Here is a 21558-nt window from a genome sequence, read left to right on the forward strand (position 1 = left end):
TTCAGTGTTTATTTTGCTGCGTAAAACCCACAGACTTCCAAAATATCCTAGAGGATCTTGTGTCCTTTGCTGTCTCACTTCCAGAGGGTTTGTTTGTTTGTTTAGAATATATACCGTTGGATTAAAAATAGACATTTATGTGTTGTGATGAATGAATGAATGAAGTCGGGAAGACGTGGATTCAGATTCTGTCTCTGACACACACTGGTTATGCGAATCTGGGTAGAAGTCACCCAGCCTCTCGAGGACTCGCGAAACTGCAAGATTGCAGAGATGGGGCTGAGCTGATTTGGTAGGGGGGAGGCCTATGTCTATGTAATTACAGGTCGGATCCCTCTTTGCCCCGCCCCCTCCTTACTATATTGTCCACAATATTAAAACGTTATTCAGGAAACCTCTATTTTTTCGCGTAATCTATGCTTTACTTTCCTATTTTGGATAAAAAGGAGCAGAAGATTGCTTCTTTCCCACTTCCAAGAGAGAACATAAAAGTAATAGGATCGGTAGTAAAATAACGCTCACAGTGAACTACAACTCCCACAACACCACGAGGAAAAGGCTGACACCTTCCCGCCTCCCCCCTCCCCGCCTCCCCGCCTCCCCCGGTTCTGTCCCAGAGATGGTTGGAGTATTTGGAACACTTCGGGGCAAAGGTGACCCCGTTGGGTACCGCGGCGAAGAAAAAAGCCAACTGGTTACCGCCTCTTTTGCGATGCATGCAGGGATTTGTAGTTCTCAGTGGAGCAGCCAGGGCTTCGTAGATTAGCTCTGGATACTACATATTCCATGATGTTCCTCGGTCCGGGCAGCGCCTGCGTGTTGAAGCTGGGGGGAGTAGAGCGGGCGGCGCTGGCGGCGGGAGGAGTAAAGATGGCTGCGCGGGGGTCTCCGCCTTCTGCTCCCGGTTGAATCGCTGGGAGGGCGGCGGCGGCGACCAGGCTAGCAGCAGCGGCGGCAGCCGGGACCGGGGCCATGGCAGAGCTGGAACACCTGGGTGGGAAGCGGGCCGAGTCAGCGCGGGTGCGGCGGGCCGAACAGCTTCGGCGCTGGCGGGGCTCGCTGACTGAGCAGGAGTCGGCGGAGCGGCGGGGCTCCGGACGGCAGCTGCCTTCGTCCCGCCGCGGGGGGCCTCGGGTCCGCTTTGAGGACGGGGCCGTCTTCTTGGCAGCCTGCTCCAGCGGGGACACGGACGAAGTGAAGCGGCTGCTCGCCCGGGGAGCCGACATCAACACGGTCAACGTCGACGGGCTGACAGCCCTGCACCAGGTAACCCCGGGCACCTGCGAGCTCCCGCCGGCCTCCCCCTTAGGGGCGAGCGCCCCAGTCCAGCGGGACAGGGACCTGGGCCGCCACGGGGCTGATCTGTGTGTTCCCTTTGAGCGGCCACCTCTTGCCAACCAAAGACCGCCCCAGCTCCTCATGCAGCACCCTCGGGACCAGTGTCATTCACTGCCCAGGTGTGTCAACATTGTGTACTGGCCCGCGCCCCTCGACACCCCCTCTCCCCCCCAGCTGTCGGAGGCGCCAGTGTGTGTGCCCGCGGCGCCACCCTTTCGGTGATTCAGTTTCACTTCTGCCGGGTTACCGTTCCCAGGAGCAGCACTACATAGGTGTCTAGTCAATGTCACTCGTCTGGTGCCCCTCATAGAAAGGCTCCCTGTCTGTGCTGCCCCCTATAGAATAGCTGAGATCATTTCAGAGCAAGCCCCTCAGGACAGCTCACCTGCCAGCAGCTCTGCGAAGCCACTTTTGCTTTGCTGACTCGTGACGGTTCTCAGCCACAGCGTCCCCAGATTAGTAGCTCCCTCTACACTGCCGGGATCCATAAGTCCCCATAGACTCGTTATCCAACTTTATCTTGCATAGAACCCTCTTTTTTTTTAATCCCTTAATTCATTGTCGCCAGTGCTTTGTTTCCTCCGAAGCACAAGCAGTGTGTGACTTGGGTGCTGTCCATCATGGGAGACCTTCCTTTCCCTTATGTCCTCTGTCACATATAAAATGACCTCTCTGCTTCTCACAATACTGTAGAAGGCCTCCCTCTGCCCACGTCCTGTAGTCTGTGTCTAGTTCTATTTATGTGGAGTTTGGTAACAACACCTTTTCTTACTCCTGTTTATGCTTCTTTATAACGTTAAGGATTTCATTTTTCAAATATTACTTTGTCAATTTGGTGAGCTGATAGCTCATTCATTATATCTGTCTCATTTCTGTTCCTTCCACCAAAGTCCACAATCTGGGCAAAGTAAATGTGGTTATCATAAATGTCTACTTAGCCGTGATTCAACAAGTATTTAGGGAATTACAATCCCCTAAATAATACCATCCAGCAGCTTAAGTTACTGTATATAACAGTATATAGGTGCTGTAGAGTGGTTAGAGGAGTATACATTCATTCCTATTTACTTCCGTTAATCTCCATATGGGAGGACTTGTACCTCTATACCAGTGCCCCTGTACCGCTGAGAATGTGAACATTGAGACAGACTGAGACCAACATACATGCATCCGTTTCACTTCTCTTTGGAATCCTTGGGAGATACTTGGTGTCCAGGAAGTTTCTTGTTTTGTAGACCTATTTTGAATGGGAAGGAGACATCTAGAAAAGTCATCCAGATATTTCTTGGTGGAAAGAGAAACCTTTCCCATTTCCTTTTCAACACATAATTGATTCAATCATAGCATCCCAGAAAGTTTTCTCAGTGTAATAATTTTGTTTTTTGTAAAGTGACTACTTGATTTTATCATAACGCACTAGGAATAGCCATCCTACGCATTGATTGCTATCCTTCCAAAGAAGGTTCTTTTTGCCTTATAAATGCCCTATGATTGTTTTCCTTAGTTCTTCTAAAGTGTAATCCCTGTCATAACTGACAAATAGCTTGACATTTAGTATCCCCCGAAGCATGACTATATTGGGATTAAAGGTGTGAAATTTTGTTTTCTTTACATCTGCTAATCCCAAAATTGGAATTTCTTGTATCATCAAATCAGGTCAATAGTGAGCTCAACTAAGTAAGTCCTAGTACCAATTTATACTGGAAAGAGCTCAGCTAATAACATAGGGCGGGTTAAAGGCTTTGAGGTCAAAACAGCCTCCTATTGAGGAGGCTTTCTCTTTGTTAACATTTAGACAAGGGGCCTTTATTGGCACAGGCACTCATTTGTAAGTCAGTTTCCGGCAAAGTAACATTATGTCTCTCCATGGTCTGAATCACTCTCAAGGTAAACAGAAGATTATTTTCAAAATGCAGGTCAAGGGCAGCCAGAAATTGAACAACCTGCTTTTCAGACTGATCCTTTTCTGATAAAGTGGATAATGGTGATAATTATCTGGATAAATCAGTTTTAAAAAGCACTTTATTCATTGGTTATACAGCAGATTTGACCTTAATTATCTAGATAATGCTCCCCTTTTTTTTTTTTTTTTTGTTTTTGTTTTAGAGGTCTAGCCAAATGTAGCAGCATCTGTAACCTCTCATCTTGTTTTTTTAGAAGGAAGCCACCTTAAAGAATTTCTCTACTTTGAGTTTCCTTCTATGTGTTTTCTTTTTGTCCTACAAGGTCACAGCAAGTTTTTTCATTCCACATGGTAGTAGTTTTTTGTAGGTGTTGTCTTAGTACTTCTGATTTACTCTTCTTGGCAATCTTTATTAGTAAAGCCACAAAGTATCTGAGTCCAAGATAACAAGCACTAGGAAAACTATTAATGTAACTTGAAATGGGTGGGAATAGAAAACACCTCAAAGGTTAAACATATTGTTACCAAAGCACAGAAACTTGATGCTTTATTTAAGATGGTGTGAATTGTCTTTTATCTTTGTAACTATAAAGGTCTTTCAAAAAATATAATTTCAAATAACCACTTACTTGCTTAAGTTAAGTAGATACTTCATACTGGGTACATGTAAAATAGTTATTATTAGTTAAATTATTTATATATTTCCTGGCGAGATTAGGTTGGTAATTATTCATGGGTTGGTAAACGTGGAGAATATTTTTTTGGCAAAACTAAAAGATAGCATCCTATAGGGAAAGTCTCCACATTGTGACTCTTAAGAGATGTGGGTTTTGGAGTATTGGGATACAGTCCCTTGGAGACCATATTTACAAAATTATTAGTCTGCAGTGACTGGACAAGTGATTATCCTGGGAAAATAGATAGTAAATTCAGCTGAATGGAAGACTGAGTTACAGAACAGAATGCTTTCTTATTTCTAGAAGGGCTGAATCTGAGGGGAGCAGTTGGCTATTTGCAATAACCCAATTCCATCTCTAGAACTGTCAGGAGGTCCAATCCAGTCATATGACTCAGTTCCCAATAACTCCCTATTTCTTCTGGGATCAAATACAAACTTTTGAACCCTTTTAAGAACCTAACTACAGCCTATAAATTTTTTTTTAAAAATTATAGCTTTTTATATGCAAAACATATGCATGAGTAATTTTTCAACATTGACCCTTGCAAAAACTTCTGTTCCAACTTTTCCCCTTCTTCCTTTCATCTCCTCCCCTAAATGGCAGGTAGTCCCATACATGTTAAATATACTGACCTTCTTACTGGCCTCATATACAACAACATTCCATCTGCTATCTTTGCATGAGCAAGCCCCCTTTCCTGGAATTCAATCTCTTCTCACCTCCATCTCATAGAATTCCTCCTTCTTTCCAAACTGTGCTCAAGTTCACTGCTCCTCCAATTGCTAGTGCCCTACCTTTATGACTATTTATTTTGTGCATATTCTTCATATAGTTACAATTACAAATATTAGAATCCATTAGAGTATAAGCTCCTTGAGGAGTGTTTCCTTTCTTCCTTCCTTCCTCTCTCCTTCCTTCCCTTCCTCCTTCATTCCTTCTTCTTTCTTTCCTTCCTTCTTCTTTCTTTCCTCCCTTCCTCTCTCTCTCTATCACCAGCACCAAGCACAGTATTAATTCAGATCAAACACTTGCTAAATGCAGCTTCATTGATTTTTGAATTCACTTACATTAAGATTGTTTTTAATGGTTCTATGTTTTTAGTTTAGGTTGGAATAGTCAGGACTTCAGTCATGCCTATCTTCAAATGGCTCTAGTTTCCTTATCAATGATTGGCATATTAGACTTATTCTAATTTAGCCCACAGCCCACAGATTATTGATCTCTAAAATCATCATTTACACAAACCCTTTCTATTTATTTTTTTAATGCCTTTTGATATACTATAGTCATTCCTTGAAAACTCCATTTCTCATTGACTTCTTCATTAAAATTAAAAACAGTTCAGCCAAATTGATCAACACAAGAGCTGTCTGTTAGTATATACAGCAATCTTAGCCCTCTGCCTTTCTGTCTAGAGTAGAGAAATAAATTTCATCATCTGGCCTCCACCTCTAAGATTTTTTATTAGGTTAGTCAGCTACCTTTTAAAACTGTTTTTACTTACATTATTTTAGTCTTTTTGCATATTATATTTTAGTCAACAAACAATTATTAAGTACTTACAGTTGGCCTGACACTAAAGAAAGACAGTTCTTGCTCTCAAGGAATTTATATTCTCTTGGGGAAAACAAACACATAAATTAATAATTGAAAATTGGTTGTGGTGGAAAAGTAAGTACCCTTGGTGTTGGGGCTTATTGATTGTTTGGTGAATTGGGAGTGACTGGCTTAGGAGCTTTCCCCAAATAGAGACTAGGAAAAGCTCATCATTGGTGGAAGGGGCCACACATGAGTGGATACAGAAAGATAGGTGAGTTATAGCAATGTATTCTGGAGAACACTTTGTTTTATAATATATAGGAACTTTTTTTTTTTCTGGTATACTAGGGTCTTTTCTTTAATCTGAACTTTTCTTCATCTTTTTTTTTTTTTTTTTCCTGGGAATACAATCCAGCGACTTCTTATTGAAGATTTTTCTTCATTCCTCATCACTGGGTAATTAGTTTGTAGTTAAGTTGGACAGAGTGTCTTCTGGTTTTTCCTTCTTCAGGACTGGGTCACAATTCATTTAGGTCTTCCTATATAAATCTTAGCTATTTGTCACTTATGATGGTAGAGTAGTATTCCATTGCATTCATATATTAGCTTGCCTGGCAATTGTGCTGCTGATGAACACTCCCTTTTATTTTCATTTTTTGCTTCTAGAGTGCTGCTAGAAATATTCCAAAATATATGGATACATATAAATATATACATCAGTAGCAGACTTACTGGATCAAACAATACTAACAGATTATTCACTTTTCTTGCATAATTCTAAATTATTTTTCCAGAGGGTTGCACTAACAGCTCCACCAACAGTATATCATTTGTATATTATAAATATTAGTCTTTCTATAGACCAGGAATTCTTAATCTTTTTTGCATTATGGACTTCTTTGGTATGCTGGTGAACCTTCTAAACCTCTTCTCAGAAAAGTGTTTTTAAAGTGTAACACAAAATACCTAAGATTACAAAAGAAATCAATTGCAGCAAAATATAGCTAGCAAACTATTTCCCAAAGTTCATTGACCCAGGTTAAAATTTGTTGGGTATGTAGGACTCTAGCCTTGTGTTTCCATCTTTCATCATTGTCAGTCTGATGAGCATGGAGAGAAACAAAATTTGATTAATTGGATTTTTTTTTCCCCCTAGGGATTTGGCTCATTTTTACAAAATTGTTAATTAGCATTTCTTCCCTCCCTCCCTTCCTTCCTTCCTTCCTTCCTTCCTTCCTTCCTTCCTTCCTTCCTTCCTTCCTTCCTTCCTTCCTTCCTTCCTTCCTTCCTTCCTTCCTTCCTTCCTTCCTTCCTCCCTCCCTCCCTCCCTCCCTCCCTCCCTCCCTCCCTCCCTCCCTCCCTTCCCTCCCTCCCTCCCTCCCTCCCTCCCTCCCTCCCTCCCTCCCTCCCTCCCTCCCTCCCTCCCTTCCTTCCTTCCTTCCTTCCTTCCTTCCTTCCTTCCTTCCTTCCTTCCTTCCTTCCTTCCTTCCTTCCTTCCTTCCTTCCTTCCTTCCTTCCTTCCTTCCTTCCTTCCTTCCTTCCTTCCTTCCTTCCTTCCTTCCTTCCTTCCTTCCTTCCTTCCTTCCTTCCTTCCTTCTTCTTTCCTTCCAAAATGGTTATATTCTTTGATCATCACTTGTAAAATGATACTCATGCAGGTAGGAAATTTGGGCCAAGAGAAGTTTAAGGGATTTGCTCAATGTCACAGCTAGTGACTTCAGGGCTAGTATTGGAACTCAGGGCTCTTTTCATTTTACACAATGCTGTGGTATGAAATTAATCTTAATTATTCTGAAATTGAGTTGACCCTAGCCATGGAAGGGAGATGAGCAAATAGCCGCAGAGAACTTCAGTACTGAGCTTGGAGGTAAGAAGACTTGGGTTTAAATTTAGCTACAGGCACTAACTCTCTGTGTGATCCTGGGCAAGTCACTACCTTTGCCTCAATTTCCTAAAGTATAAAATAGGGGTAATATCAGTTTCTCTCCCAGGGTTATAAGGATCTGATGAGACAATATTTGTAAAGCACCTGTGCCCAGTTTTGGCACACAATTTCTACATATTTATTCTCTTCTTTTTCTTCCAGTGAGGCTAAAGTCATTATAAACTTGAAGATCATCATAATTATGTTTACTTAAATAGGAGAGAGTTAACTTGCATGTTGAAATGAAAATATTTATCTGTTTCTTCTCCACTGCTACTATAAACAAAAGTGGTGCCCATTCCTGATCATCACAATCATATTAACTTAATTTATATGATCCTTTAAGGTTTATAACTTGTTTCTTTTCTTTACATTAATTCTGTTAACTAGTTCAAATAGTATCCCTATTTTGCATGTAAGATTTGAGACACTAAGGGTTAAATGACTTGCCCCAGGTCACATAGTTAAGTATCAAAGGAGAGGTGCAAACTCAGGTCCTCAGGTATCCTTTATTTTTTTTAATTCAATTTTTTTTTTTTTTTTTTTTTTAAAGTTTGAAATTTTCTCTTACCTCCTCCTTCCCAGACTGAGAAAGCAAGAAAGTTGAAACCATTGCAAACATGTCTCATCAGGCAAAACAAATTCTTTTATTAGCCATGTTGGTATTCTTTCCCCTATACCATGTTTCCATCTTGTAACCAAATAATTGTAACTCCAGTCAATTTTGCCTCACTTTGGCATTTTTCCGTAGAGCCAGGATACAGGAAAAATAAGTGTTCAAAGTAGAGATCCTTTTGGCTCCTTTCTAATAGCAAGGCCAGAAAAGCATTGACTCAGTCTCTTCTTTTTGGTTTTTATGGTTTTTGTTGTTGTTGTTGTTGTTTTTTTTGTTTTTTTTTTTTTTGTAGTATATTGGAAATCTGGCTCCTTTTTTTTTTTTTTTTTTTTTTTGCTTGATCCAGATCTTGGATTTTAGAGCAGAGCTAACATTGGATACAGGGCATTTTGTTTTTGAGGTGGTAACTATGAGTGATTTTTCTCTGCCTGGATTTTCTTTCTAGCCAAATTCTTGCTCTTTATTAGTAAAGTCCTATTAAATAGCTGTGTTACCACACTAGTTTGTGGAATTTTATTTTGAGCTTCTTAAAAATTGTCCATATATGTTATTTTATTTACTTTTTTGGTAGCTTAATTGTAATTCTGATAATCATAGGACTAGGCTAAATGACTTTTTCAGGTTTCTTTTAGTGGTTTGAGTTTTAAACTGGGAATAGCTTTTCTTATTAAATCTTTATCAATAGAGATGAAGTGTTAGGTGGTTTTTTTTTATGTTATTCAAGAGTCTATTTATTAACTGCTGTTGACTTTGATGATAATCAGATTCTTCCTTTCAATTCAAATCTTTCCTTTCAGGTTTTTTCCTTTTACTTATTCACCTTCTCCAAATACACAACAATTATATGGTCTTGCTGTTTCAGTCAGCCAATCAGTCAATGAACATGTATTAAGGAGGAGATGTATCAGAGTGATCTTGTAGGAAGAATAATTTCTGAAGACAAAAGATGGCATCCAGAAGAACACCCAGATGGGAAATAATGCTGTTTAAGTTGTTTTCCCAGTTGTAATGATAGGTTGTGATGATCTTCTTTCATCCAGCTCACTGTGTGACTAGTATCACATAATGAGCTGATTGATCAGTGCTTCAAGAATAGAATAAAGCTAACTGAGGATTGTTGAACAGCCATGAACTTCTGTGCAGGACTGTGGATCTAAATTATTGTTTGTTAAAGGCTGTGTTATGGCACTTCCAGACTAATATTTTAAAAATCTTCATTCTCTTATTTCAATTGGCCTTTCTTCCTCCCCCCCCCCCCCCCCCAACAAAAGCTTATTACTTTCCTTGTGTACTTTACTTAATGGTTGGTGCCTATCCAGAAAAGATAAAGAGCATCTTGGGAATCAAATTTTCTGGATTGTGAGTTACTTGAGATTTGTGGCCTGGGTTTGATTTAAAGATGTGGAAGTGTTTCTCTTTCCATATCCTATAGTCAGTCAACATTAGTTAAGAAGTGGTAAAGTAGTGTTTATAGTCAGCAATCAAATAAGCTTTTATTATTTGACTGAAATTGTGCTGAATACTTAGGGGTTAGAAAATAAATATATAAATGGACAAATCTTTGTTCTCACAAAACTTGCAATTATATGTGTGTGTGTGTGTGTGTATGTGTATGTGTATGTATGTATGTATGCATATATATGTCTGTTTAGAGAGAGAGAGAAAAGAAGAAAGAAAAGAAGTAGATGTGCATAACTAAGAGTAATGAGCCACAGCAATTGTGGGGTTAAACTGTAGTACTAAAAGGATTGATAATGAACCTTTAGTGTTTTAATAAATGATACAGGGGGAAAAAAGATTTGATGATGTAAGAAATATAATGGAGACTTTGAATCCAAAAGATACTTATTTTATTTGCTTTGGACTATAAATATTGTTTGTTTTATTTTCTTTGCTTTTTAAAGTATTTTCCGATTGTGATCTTAGAAACTTAATCAGAGAAGTAGATGAAAGTCTTGTGAAGTTTTACATTTTGCTTTTTTGGTATGAAGTTTAAATAGGAATTTGTGGTTTGCTTTCAGTTTTGTTAAACCTTAGAATGAAATTCTTCAACATTTAGTTCTAACCATTTAAAGCAGACTACTTACAAGTGATTGTGGGATAAGAATGTGCAGGATTTTGATGACAGTTGTATCATCAGTAAGTTACATTTAAGTATATAACATGACATAATTCAAAACACTGGAATCTCATATCATTAACAATGCCTTACATTTGCATATTGCATTATAGTTTTCACATTAGACCATCAATAAACATTTATCAAATGTCTGTGGTGTGTCAGGTACTGTACTAAGTGCTGGGAGTACAAAAAGGGTAAAAAAAAAAAAACCAGCCCCTCCCCTCATAGACCTTAAAAACTAATAAGAGTGATCAGATGCAAGCAAGTATATACAAAGCAAGCTATATATTAGGTAGATAGGCGGTAATTAATAAAGAGGAAACAGTAGAATTAAGGCAGGTTGGGAAACATAGTAGAAGAGATGGGCTCATTTCATTTTATCATTCCATTCACACTCTGAGCCTGTGAGGTAGGCAGAGGAGGGATTGTCAAGTCCATCATACAGAAGAGAAAACAGGCTTGTCTAAGGGCTGGTAGGGAGCAGTTAGCTGCATATCTGACTTCAGCTCTCAGGTTTTCAGGATCTTCGTTTTATATTCTTTTTATTCTACCACTTTCAAGGTAACTTCATTTATATGGTGCTTTCATAGACATAATAGGAAGGTAGTATGAACAGTAGAAAAGAGCAGTACATTTAGAGTCAGAAGAAATAGGTACTTACTTATGTGACCTTAGACAGGCACATCACTCTTCTGGGGCTCACTTTTCTTATCTGTAAAATAAAGAGATTGCCTTAGGTTGTTTCCAAGGTTCCTTTGAGATCTAAAATCTATGATCTCATAATTTCATTAGAAAGTGATGCTGTCATATATTGTCTATGATATTTTGAATTATACTTATATCCTTGGTCAAGTAAACCTGCTCATATAGTTGAAGTTGTAGTGAATTACTTTTTAATGAGTTTTCTTTCTTTTTTTTGAGGCTGGGGTTAAGTGACTTGCCCAGGGTCACACAGCTAGGAAGTGTTAAGTGTCTGAGATCAAACTTGAACTTGGGTCCTCCTGAATTCAAGGCTGGTGCTCTAACCACTGCGCCACCTAGCTGCCCCCTTTTTAATGAGTTTTAATAAGTTAAACCTACTCAAAACTGTTCAATTGCTTCCACGAACACTTGATGTTAGGTGAAGTGACATAATAGGGGACAGTTCCAGAATAGTGTTATAAATGGGTTGAGGAAGCTAGGTTATGGCTGAATGATTTACCAGTAGGATTTTACATACTTGTCTTGGAATATAAACATTATCTTTTAAATTTAATTTTGATTTTATTTTAATTCTCAGTTACATGTAAACACATTTTTAATATTCATTTAAAAATTTTTAAATTCCAAATCCATTCTCTCCCTCCTGTATCTCTCCCCTCCATGAAAAAGTAAACAATTTAATATAGATTATACATGTGTACTCAGGCAAAAGACTTGGACATTAGCTTTGCTGCAGAAGAAAACAGATCAAAAAAAAAATAATAATAATAATTAAAGTTTGCTTCAATTTGTATTTTTATACCATCACTTCTTTCTTGAGGTGGATAGTATTTTTCATCATGATTCCTTCAGAATTGTCTTTCATTATCTTATTGCTAAAAATAGATAAGCCATTCATAGTTGATCATTGTACAATGTTATTATTGTGTGCAACATTCTCCCTCGTTCTGTTTATTTCACTTTTCATATAATTAAAATTATTAACAAGGTTATTATAAAATCATACTGATCAGATTTTCCTTTTTAAAATTGTCTTCTTATTGAATGTAAATAGCTAATTCTCAGGGCCTCAGTTTAATAACTGTTTAATACCAAGTCAAAAATCAGACATTTAGTCTGGTAAGAATTGATAGTAAAATTCTAGATGTGATTATAACTTTGGTTCAGGACATATTTCATTAATTGAATATCATAAAATTGAATACCATTGTCAAATCATTCTTCCTTTTAAAAGAAATTCAGTGAAGTAATTTTGAATCAAAGAAATTAATAAAATTAAGTACAGATTAATTCAAAGGAATATTATCTTTTAAATAAATGCCAATAATTGTTAACACCAACCATTTCTGATGCATTAGAAACTTTGTGTTGGGTTCAATTATGCCTACTTTGGGAATAAAATATTCTATACTGTTGTATAGCATATATATATATATATATATATATGTAGCCCAGGCCCCATGAATGTTCCATGATCAGCACTCAATAATTACTTACCGATGATTATGAACATTAGACTGGGACTTCTTAGCAGTTTTGTTCATTTATGTTGTCCTATGTGGGAGAACTAGAAGAAATTGTGGGAGTGTCACTGAGTGAAGGATTATAGTTGTTGGATTTGAAGCTGGAAGGAGTTTAAAATGTAATAAACATCTTTTGATACACTGGGTCTGATAGGAGAAAACTCTTCTCTGTGTGTGTATGCTTGTGTGTATAGTATATTAATCTTTGTTGTGGTACTTTTCAACAGTGGATAGTATCCAATGTGGAAGCCCCCTCCACCAATGTAGATGTGTGACATGTCTATAACTTACCTGATAAAACTGGTAATGTCTTAGAATTTAAACTAAAATCTTTTTGTCTGTTAGTGAATAAAAAAACCCGTCCCTACCCCAGCAGGTTCCTCTTGATGAAATTGGCATATATATGGGGAAAAAAACATCATTATTGTTTAAATTATATATGATTGTACTCAGTGACAGCAAGATTATGTGATGATCAATTGTGATAGAGTTGACTCTTCTCAGCAGTGTGGTCCAAGACAATTAACAATAGACTTGTATGGGAAATGCTATTCACATCCAGAGAGAGAATTGTGGAGACTGCATGTAGTTTGAAGCATAGTATTTTTTTTTTTAAACTTTTTGCTTATTTGTTTGTTTGCTTCTTCTTTCTTGTGGTCTTTTCCCCTTTTGGTCTGATTCTTCTTGCATAACATGATAAATAAGAAAATATGTTTAGACGTATTATACATGTTTAACCTATCAGATTGCTTATCTTGGGGATGAGGAAAGTGAGGAAAGGAGAGGGGAAAATATTTAAAATTCAAAATCCTATAAAAATGAATGTTGACAACTATGTTTATGTGTACTTGGAGAAATAAAATACTATTTTAAAAGCTTTATGCAAAATAAAATAATCTTATTACCAACATTTTAGGTTTTCATTTTAAACATTTTAAATTTGTGTTTCTTATGTAGTATCTCTTAATCTTCAAGCTGGAAGGTCTTTAGTTACAGACAACATTTTTATCAGTGCTTATGAAGACTTAAGTGACATATCAGATTTGTTCATGACATAAAGTTGGAAGGAGTGGCCAATATATTGAATGACAAAATCAGGGTCCAGAAAGATTTTGACATGCTGAGTCTCTTGCAGAAAACTGTGCATGTACATGTGTGTCTATTCAAATGCATAGTATGTGTCTAATGAGATAAAATAAAGCCACGCCCAGTAAGCATGGTGGAGCAGTAGGAAAATCCCTGCCCCTAGATTTAGAGAACCTGGGACCAGTTCTTCCCTTTGACACTTAGTCCCTGTAGGACCTTGGGCAAATCACTGAAGCTTTCTGGACCTCAATTTGGTATCTTTAAAATGAGGAAATGGTCTTGATGTCTTTGAGATCCCTTCTGGATGTGTGATCCTGTGACAGTCAGTGTGGGGAAATCTAAGGTAACAAGTTAAGAAAATGGCCCTGCAGCCAGTTCTTACTGTATAGTCATCCAGATGGGCTACTTTTCTAGATTAGGTGTTTGTGATACAAAGGAGTAAGGAGGAGGATTAATTTTTGGTTCCTCAGAAAACTTTAATTACAATCACTTGGGCATATCTGACATATAATGCACCCTAGATTTTTGAGAGAAGATTTCACAGGGTTCAGAGAAAGGATAAGTTGGATCTAGTGGCTTAAAATCCTACCGAGAAAAGCAGCCATAAAGAATAGGAAGAATAAAACATTGAAGAAGCAACAAAAAGCTTGGATGAAAAAGAAGAAACCAATATCAATGTACAGGGATCTCACCAAAAAAATGAATATTTAAAAAATCTCATATTAAAGGTAACTGAAGATGTGTTCAAAAGTCTGATGGGATGCTTTTAGAAAATCATCAGGAATTCCAAAATCAAGTTAAAGTTCAAAATTTACCAAGTGTCTTTGGAAGCTGAGGGCAACTTTTATTGACTTTTTGTTGTTATAGACTGGTACTTTCATTGGTATAAGAAACTTCATTGAGTAAATGCCTCCCAATGCAGATCAGTACCCATCTTTTTGTTGCCTTGAGGGTGTAAAGAAATGATGATTGGCTCAGGTTTATACACACATGTGTATGTGAGAGAAAGAGAGAGAGACACACACACAGATGTGGATTGATTTGTGGATTAGATAATAGTACAATTTAAGTAGGTACAAGATTGTTTGAACTGGTGAGACCAAAAGTCATTAATGCATTGATGAAGGGAATATGAAATACATGGGGAGCTTTCTAGTGGAGTGCTCTAGGGAACTGTCCTTGACTTTATGCCGTTTCACATTTTTGTCAGTTGATTTGGATGAAGGCACAGAAGGCATACTTGTCAAATTTACAGTTGTTGTAAGGCTAGAAGGGAAAGCCAATATGTTGGATTACTGTCAGGATGCAAAAGCATCTTGATAGATTAGAACCTAATAATGTTAAATGTAATAGGGCTAAAGGCAAGGTCCTACACTTGTGTTTAAAAATGCATTAGCTTCTTTAGTACAGCACTGGGAAGGCATAACTAGGACAAGTTTATGTGGAAAAGATAAAGGATTTTTAATGAATTGTGAGGTTAATTGGAATCAACAGTGCAATGTTGTAGCCAAAAAAGTCAGCAGCATCTTAGACTGATTTAAGAGAGGAAGATTGTCCAGATTGAGATAGGGGATGGTTCTCTTGATAGTCTCTGTTTAGGTTACATGAAAGGTATTGTATTCAATACCTTTCCCCTCTAGGGGAGGTAGCGGTGGTTAAGACATTAGATTTGTTTGATTCGTTAGGAAATTATTTGCATAAGAATCAGGTTTGGGGAAGGTTGTGTTTGTCTAGAGAGTGTTTTGAAGAAGGTGACAAAGAATTGAAGGATCTTGAGACTATCCCGTATTCTGGATTGGTTGAAGGAAGTAGAAAGGACTTGAGGGTAAAGAACAAGATAACTGTTGTCAAGTATTTGGGGGGCACCTGCTACATGCCAAGCTCTATACTGAGTGCTTTCCAAATATCTCCTCCCATCTCACCTCAGTGCTGTTATTATCCTCATTTTGGAGTTGAGAACCCTCAGGTTCTCAAGCAGAAGTCAAGTGACCTTTCCAAGGTCTGGCAGCTCATGAATTTCTGAGGATTGGAAATCAGGCTTTTCTGACTCTGTACCCAGGGCACTCTCTAATGAACCATCCCTCTGAGGGAGAACCAACAACCAGAGCCAGAAGGGAAAAGTTGTAGAGAAGCTGTACAAATCGGATTTTTTTTTCCAGAAGTCTCTTTATATCCTGTAGGGCTGTTTTGATGGGGCAGTGGCTTTCTCCTCTCCAAAGATCTCCCAAGAATGACCAATTGATTACTTGTGGATGTCATGGCAGAATTCTTATTCTAGATCCCTGAGGTCCCTTTAAGTTCATCGATGGCTCTCATGCTATAGTAATGACCCATGAAAAGTCTTATGGTGTCAGAAGTCAGCTGCATAAAAATAGCATTGGGAAGATTGGGCTTTTTGGCAGTTTGTGAAAGACCTCCAAGGGGTTTTAGTTAACTGCCAATTCAATATGAGGATGTTGGTAGCAATTTAGTTGCCAAAAAATTAATGTAATCTTAAATTTCCTTGATGGTAATAGGATTTATAACATTTATTACATTTTAAGGATTGCAAAATGTTTTATATATGTTATTATATACATATATGTGTATATATATATGTTTTATATATGTTATTTTGCTTGATTCTCACTACAATCCTGTGAGGCAGGTATTATTATTGTTCCCATTATCATGCAAAGAAACTGAGAATAAGAGAGGCTTGCCTGTTTAACTGCTAAGTGTCTGAGGCAGAATTTGAATGAAAATCTTTTAAACTTCAAGCCCCAAACTGTCCATTTTGCTACCTAACTGCCTCACTGTGCTCCTTGAACTGGAATGGCAAGAGGAAGAGTGATAGGAAGGAAGATTTTTAACTGATCAGGCCATAATGTTTCTAAGGACTACCTTTTAGGAAACTCATTGACAAGCAGGCATATCACTTGGCTTTTAAGAAGATAATCATGAAGATATTGAGAATTGTGTAACATATGGAAAGGTTGAAAGAGCTGGAGATGTTTAGGCTGGAGAAAATTTAGAGGGAATTTAATCATTGTCTTTAAATATTTGAAAGTTGGAATTTTCTATGTCTTAAGAGAACAGCACTAAAATGAATGGGTAAAATTTACAGGGAGGCAGATTTCAGTTTTTCATGAGGAAAAATTTCTTTGTAATTAATGCTATCTGAAAATGGAACAGATTATCTTCACACATTCAAGTACATGGTTATGAAGGTTATTCAAGTGGTAGTCATACTTTGAATAGTGGTTGAGTGAGATTATCTTTAAAGCAGTTGTCTAGCATTAAAGTTCTGTGAATGTTATTAATATTTTAACTTTCATTGTTTGTTTTATCAGAGAATTTTCAGTTTTTTCATGCAATTTTAAAATGATTTTTATTACATTCAGGGATAGTTCTTCAGTGTAATAGAGAATAATAGAAAGCTGAAATTCATCTTTTCAATTTGTAATTTGTCCGGAAGCCCTGTAAGCATCTGAAATTCGGCATACCCAAAACAATTTATTATTTTTCCCCTTATCCTGCCCTTTCTCAAACATAATTTATTTTTATTGAGGAAAAAACCAGCCCTTCTAGTTATCCAAATTTCCCTCCTCAGAGTAGTTTTTGACTCTTCCTTCTTCATTCCACCCTTCCCCATATCCAATCAATTGCCAAATGTTACTGATTTTATCTTCCCAACATCTTTCAAATGCTGTTTACCTGATTACCACCCCTGTTCAAGCTGTTATTAGCTCTTTCCTAGACAACAGTTTTCCAAATGAGCTTCAAAGGCTCTCTTCTTCTTAAGTCTATCATTTCCACTGGTGCCAAAATTTGATATTCCTAAAGTGCTAGCCTTATCATATCACTCTCCTACTTAAGAATCTTTAGAAGTACTCTATTGCCTTTAGGATAAGATATAAACTCTTCAGCTTAGCATATAAATCTCTTCACAAAATGATACTAGCCTACTTTTCTAGACTTATTTCCTATTACTTCTCTCTCTCTCTCTCTCTTCTCTCTTTCTTCTCTCTCTCTCTCTCTCTCTCTCTCTCTCTCTCTCTCTCTCTCTCTCTCTCTCTCTCTCTCTCTCTCTCTCTCTCTCACAACAAATTCCCTTATTCTATGTCTCCTGATGTCTTATTTTTAGGATCAACTATAAAGCACTCTGTCATTTAAAATCCATTACAACCCACCAGTTCTCTTATCTTTCCAGTCTTTTTACACTTTGGTCCCCTCTTTGTACTCTTATGATCTAGCAGCAATGGCCTTTTGGGTATTCCTAACTCTGTCTCTGCCTTTTTTCTGACTATCCACCATGCTTGATAACCCATCATCCTTCTGTATCTGCCCACCTGTCCTTCCCTTTCACCCCTTCTTGAATTTATTATAATTCATCTCAAAACTTACCTTCTGTATATCTGTATCTACATATATATATATATATATATATATATATATATATATATATATATATATATACATATATATATATATAATGTCTATTTGAATGATTTCTTAAAGGCAGCCTAAGGACTTAATAAATGTTTATTGACTGACCAGAGCAGTTCCTTGTACATCATAGGCAAATAATAAATATTTAAAGTAAAGTGAAGTAAATTTAAAGAATTATTTTATTTTATTTTTAAAAATTAATTTTATAATTATAACTTTTTTTTTTTTTTACAATACATATGCATAGGTAATTTTTTGCAACATTTTACAACATCCCTTGCACTCCCTTCTGTTCCGAATTTTTCCCTCCTTCCCTCCACCCCTTCCCCTAGATGGGAGGCAGTCCCATACATGTTAAATCTGTTATAGTATATCCTAGATACAATATATGTGTGCAGAACTGAATTTTTGTTGTTATTGTTGCAAAGGAAGAATTGGGTTCAGAAGGTAAAAATAACCTGGGAAGAAAAATAAAAATGCAAACAGTTTACACTCATTTCCCAGTGTTCCTTCTCTGGGTGTAGCTGATTCTGTCCATCATTGATCAATTGGATCTGAGTTAGAAAAGAATTATTTTATTAAAATATACTTTAGTGGAATGATTTTGTTCCATTGAAATGGAAGATACCAGAAAATTAAATAGTTCTAAATTCTAACTAGAAGCTCAGTTATTTTGGATAATATTTTTTTTTCCCTTTGAGGGTGGGGTTAAGTGATTTGCCCAGGGTCACATAGCTAGGAAGTGTTAAGTGTCTGAGATCAGATTTGAACTTGGGTCCTCCTGAATTCAGGGCTGGTGCTCTATCCACTGCGCCACCTAGCTGCCCCTGGATAATATTTTATACAGTGAAACTAATTCTTTTTAACTAGTTTGGACACTATTTTGAGCTTTTTTTTCTTATTTGAATTGGAAAGGAATGTGTTCAAAGAAAAGAGAAATAATGAAAAGTGAAGATAAATTTGGTGTCTTTCAAAAAAATCACTTTATTTGCATCATTGAAGGAAGGTAGAAGCAGAGAAAAAAGAGCAGCTAGGTGGCACAGATAGAATACCCATCATGGAGTCAGGAAGATTCAGCTCAAATCTTGCCTCAGACACTTCCTAGCACTGTGACTCTGGGCAAGTCACTTAACCCTGTTAGCCTCAGTTTCCTCACCTATAAAATGAGCTAGAAAAGGAAACTGCAAACCACTTCAGTGTCCTTGCCAAGAAAACCCCAAATGCTGTCATGAAGAGTTGGACACAACTGACAAATGACTAAAAACAAGAATAGAGAAAGAAGTTCCATTCTTCAGAACAACAGTCAGGTATGAGCAAGTTTTGTGCCTATCTTGAGGAATGAAAATATTTGGAGCCCTCAAATGGAGACTAGATGGATTAGGTATGAGCTGAACGTTAAGACTCTAGAAAAGTCTGCCTTTCTGTTCACTGTGAATTTGTTTTCATTATAGGATGTGTAGGTTTTAAGAATTATGGGTTTTTTAACTATCTTGTATGTATATGGTTTATTTATAGTTGTCTCTTCTCTTACTCTCAAACTCTTTGAGAACTGGGACAGTCTTTTACTTGTCTTTGTATCTCTACTGCTTAGCATAGTAGTTGGTACTTATGTGCATAATGAATATTTATTGACTGCCTTCTAAGACTCTGGAGTGAAAACCTCATCCCTCTTTCATGTGACAGCCCTTTAAATATGTGGAGAATTTAATTCTTTAGGCTAACCATCCTCAGTTCCTTCAATAGATTGTCATATATTATTAGCTACTCTGTTTTTGGCAGCAAAAAAACTCCCAAGTTCCTTTTTAGATTTTAATCTTAACCTTGGATATTGCTGCTATGGCTTAGTTTTAAAGAACTAAAGCCTTAGATACTAAGGCAACACATATTCTGTCTGGAAGCAAAAACAAGTCATAGATGGATAGGGTTCAGAGCTAGAAGTGTCCTTGGAAACCATCCAGATTGGACTCTTCATTTTTCAGATGAAGAAACTAAAGTCAGGACTATGAAAGGAGTTACTCGAGGTTACAAGGTGGGCACTGGATAATCACTTGTACTTAATTGTTTTGTAAAAGAGAGAGTTCTGGTCAAGTTGGTTTGGGCTCAAGGATTCTATGAGAATTCATTGACTTCATTCTCCTTCTGGACAGGATAGTATCTGAATAATTTCAGAAGGTGCTCTCTTATATTCATTTTTTTTTGGGGGGGATTCCTATACTATTTTGGTAATACTTTACAATGTTTTCAAATTTTCAAAAATTCAAAAATTTAAAATTGAAAGTTCTTCATAATATATAACCTAAAATTTCCTTTTGGAAGTTAATTTCATTCTTTCTTATTCTATCTTTAGCAGAAACGGAGAAAAAAAGGTATTTGTAGTTTATGTTTTGTATTTATATATTATATGTTTATTTCAAAACAAGTATTTGCCCTCTTTTCTAGATTAAGTGTTCTCTTAACCTGATTTAAGGCCAATGTCCAAATCCTTTAATAACTTTGCTCTTTTCTGAATTCCAAGTTTTCCAATTAGGAAAACTATGTTACAGGTTTGGACATAGTTCTCACCAAAGTTGAGTAGTTGGACACACCTGTCAGATTGGCTAAGATGACAGGAACAAATAATGACAAATGTTGGAGGGGATGTGGGGAAATTGGGACACTAATACATTGCTGGTGGAGTTGTGAAAGAATCCAGCCATTCTGGAGAGCAATCTGGAATTATGCCCAAAAAGTTATCAAACTGTGCATACCCTTTGACCCAGCAGCGCTACTACTGGGATTATATCCCAAAGAAATACTAAAGAGCGGAAAGAAACATATATGTGCCAAAATGTTTGTGGCAGCTCTTTTTGTTGTAGCTAGAAACTGGAAGATGAATGGATGTCCATCAGTTGGAGAATGGTTGGGTAAATTGTGGTATATGAAGGTTATGGAATATTATTGCTCGGTAAGAAATGACCAGCAGGAGGAATATAGAGAGGCCTGGAGAGACTTAAATCAACTGATGCTGAGTGAAATGAGCAGAACCAGAAGATCACTGTACACTTCAACAACAATACTGTATGAGGATGTATTCTGATGGAAGTGGAAATCTTCAACATAAAGAAGATCCAACTCACTTCCAGATGATCAATGATGGACAGAGGTAGCTACACCCAGAGAAGAAACACTGGGAGGGGAATGAAAATTGTTAGCACTAATATCTGTCTGCCCAGGTTGCATGTACCTTCGGATTCTAATGTTTATTGTGCAACAAGAAAATGATATTCACACACATGTATTGTACCTAGACTATATTGTAACACATGTAAAATGTATGGTATTGCCTGTCGTCGGGGGGAGGGAATAGAGGGAGGGGGGGTAATTTGGAAAAATGAATACAAGGGATAATATTATAAAAGATATATATATATATATATATATATATATATATATATATATATATAATAAAAAAAAAAAAAGATTTCACAAAGTTGAGTAGTTGGGAGGCAAAATAGACTTACTAAAGTCTATTTTAGAGCTGCTTTTTTTTTTTTTTTATGCCTAAATGCATATTTACTAATACTATGTTTCAAATGCTTTCCTAGGAGTTGGTTCTTTTAAAGAAGGCATAAAACTGTTCTAGTTCTCAAGGAGTTTATGTTTTGGTAGCAGAATAAAGCATGACTACAATTAAACATAGTATAAATTAGAATGG

The 21558-nt window shown here is 37.1% G+C and overlaps 1 protein-coding gene across 9 annotated transcripts in view; it reads left to right on the forward strand.

Moving 5' to 3' along the window:
- The first annotated feature begins 826 nt into the window (after positions 1-826).
- PPP1R12B (protein phosphatase 1 regulatory subunit 12B) overlaps positions 827-21558 on the forward strand; it is a 246141-nt gene continuing 225409 nt past the window's right edge. For 8 of the 9 annotated variants that reach the window (XR_012489060.1, XM_074308814.1, XM_074308815.1 and 5 more), the window contains exon 1: positions 827-1266. Coding sequence is in view for 7 of the 9 variants with exons in the window: in XM_074308814.1 (XP_074164915.1) it covers positions 973-1266 (294 nt within the window). In the remaining 2 variants the exon portion in view is untranslated. Of the gene's footprint in view, positions 1267-1438; positions 1458-21558 lie in introns of those variants that run through there. The other variant, XM_074308820.1, reaches the window with a different exon arrangement.

The sequence above is a fragment of the Sminthopsis crassicaudata genome, chromosome 4 (genome assembly GCF_048593235.1).
Source record: "Sminthopsis crassicaudata isolate SCR6 chromosome 4, ASM4859323v1, whole genome shotgun sequence".
NCBI lineage: Eukaryota > Metazoa > Chordata > Mammalia > Dasyuromorphia > Dasyuridae > Sminthopsis > Sminthopsis crassicaudata.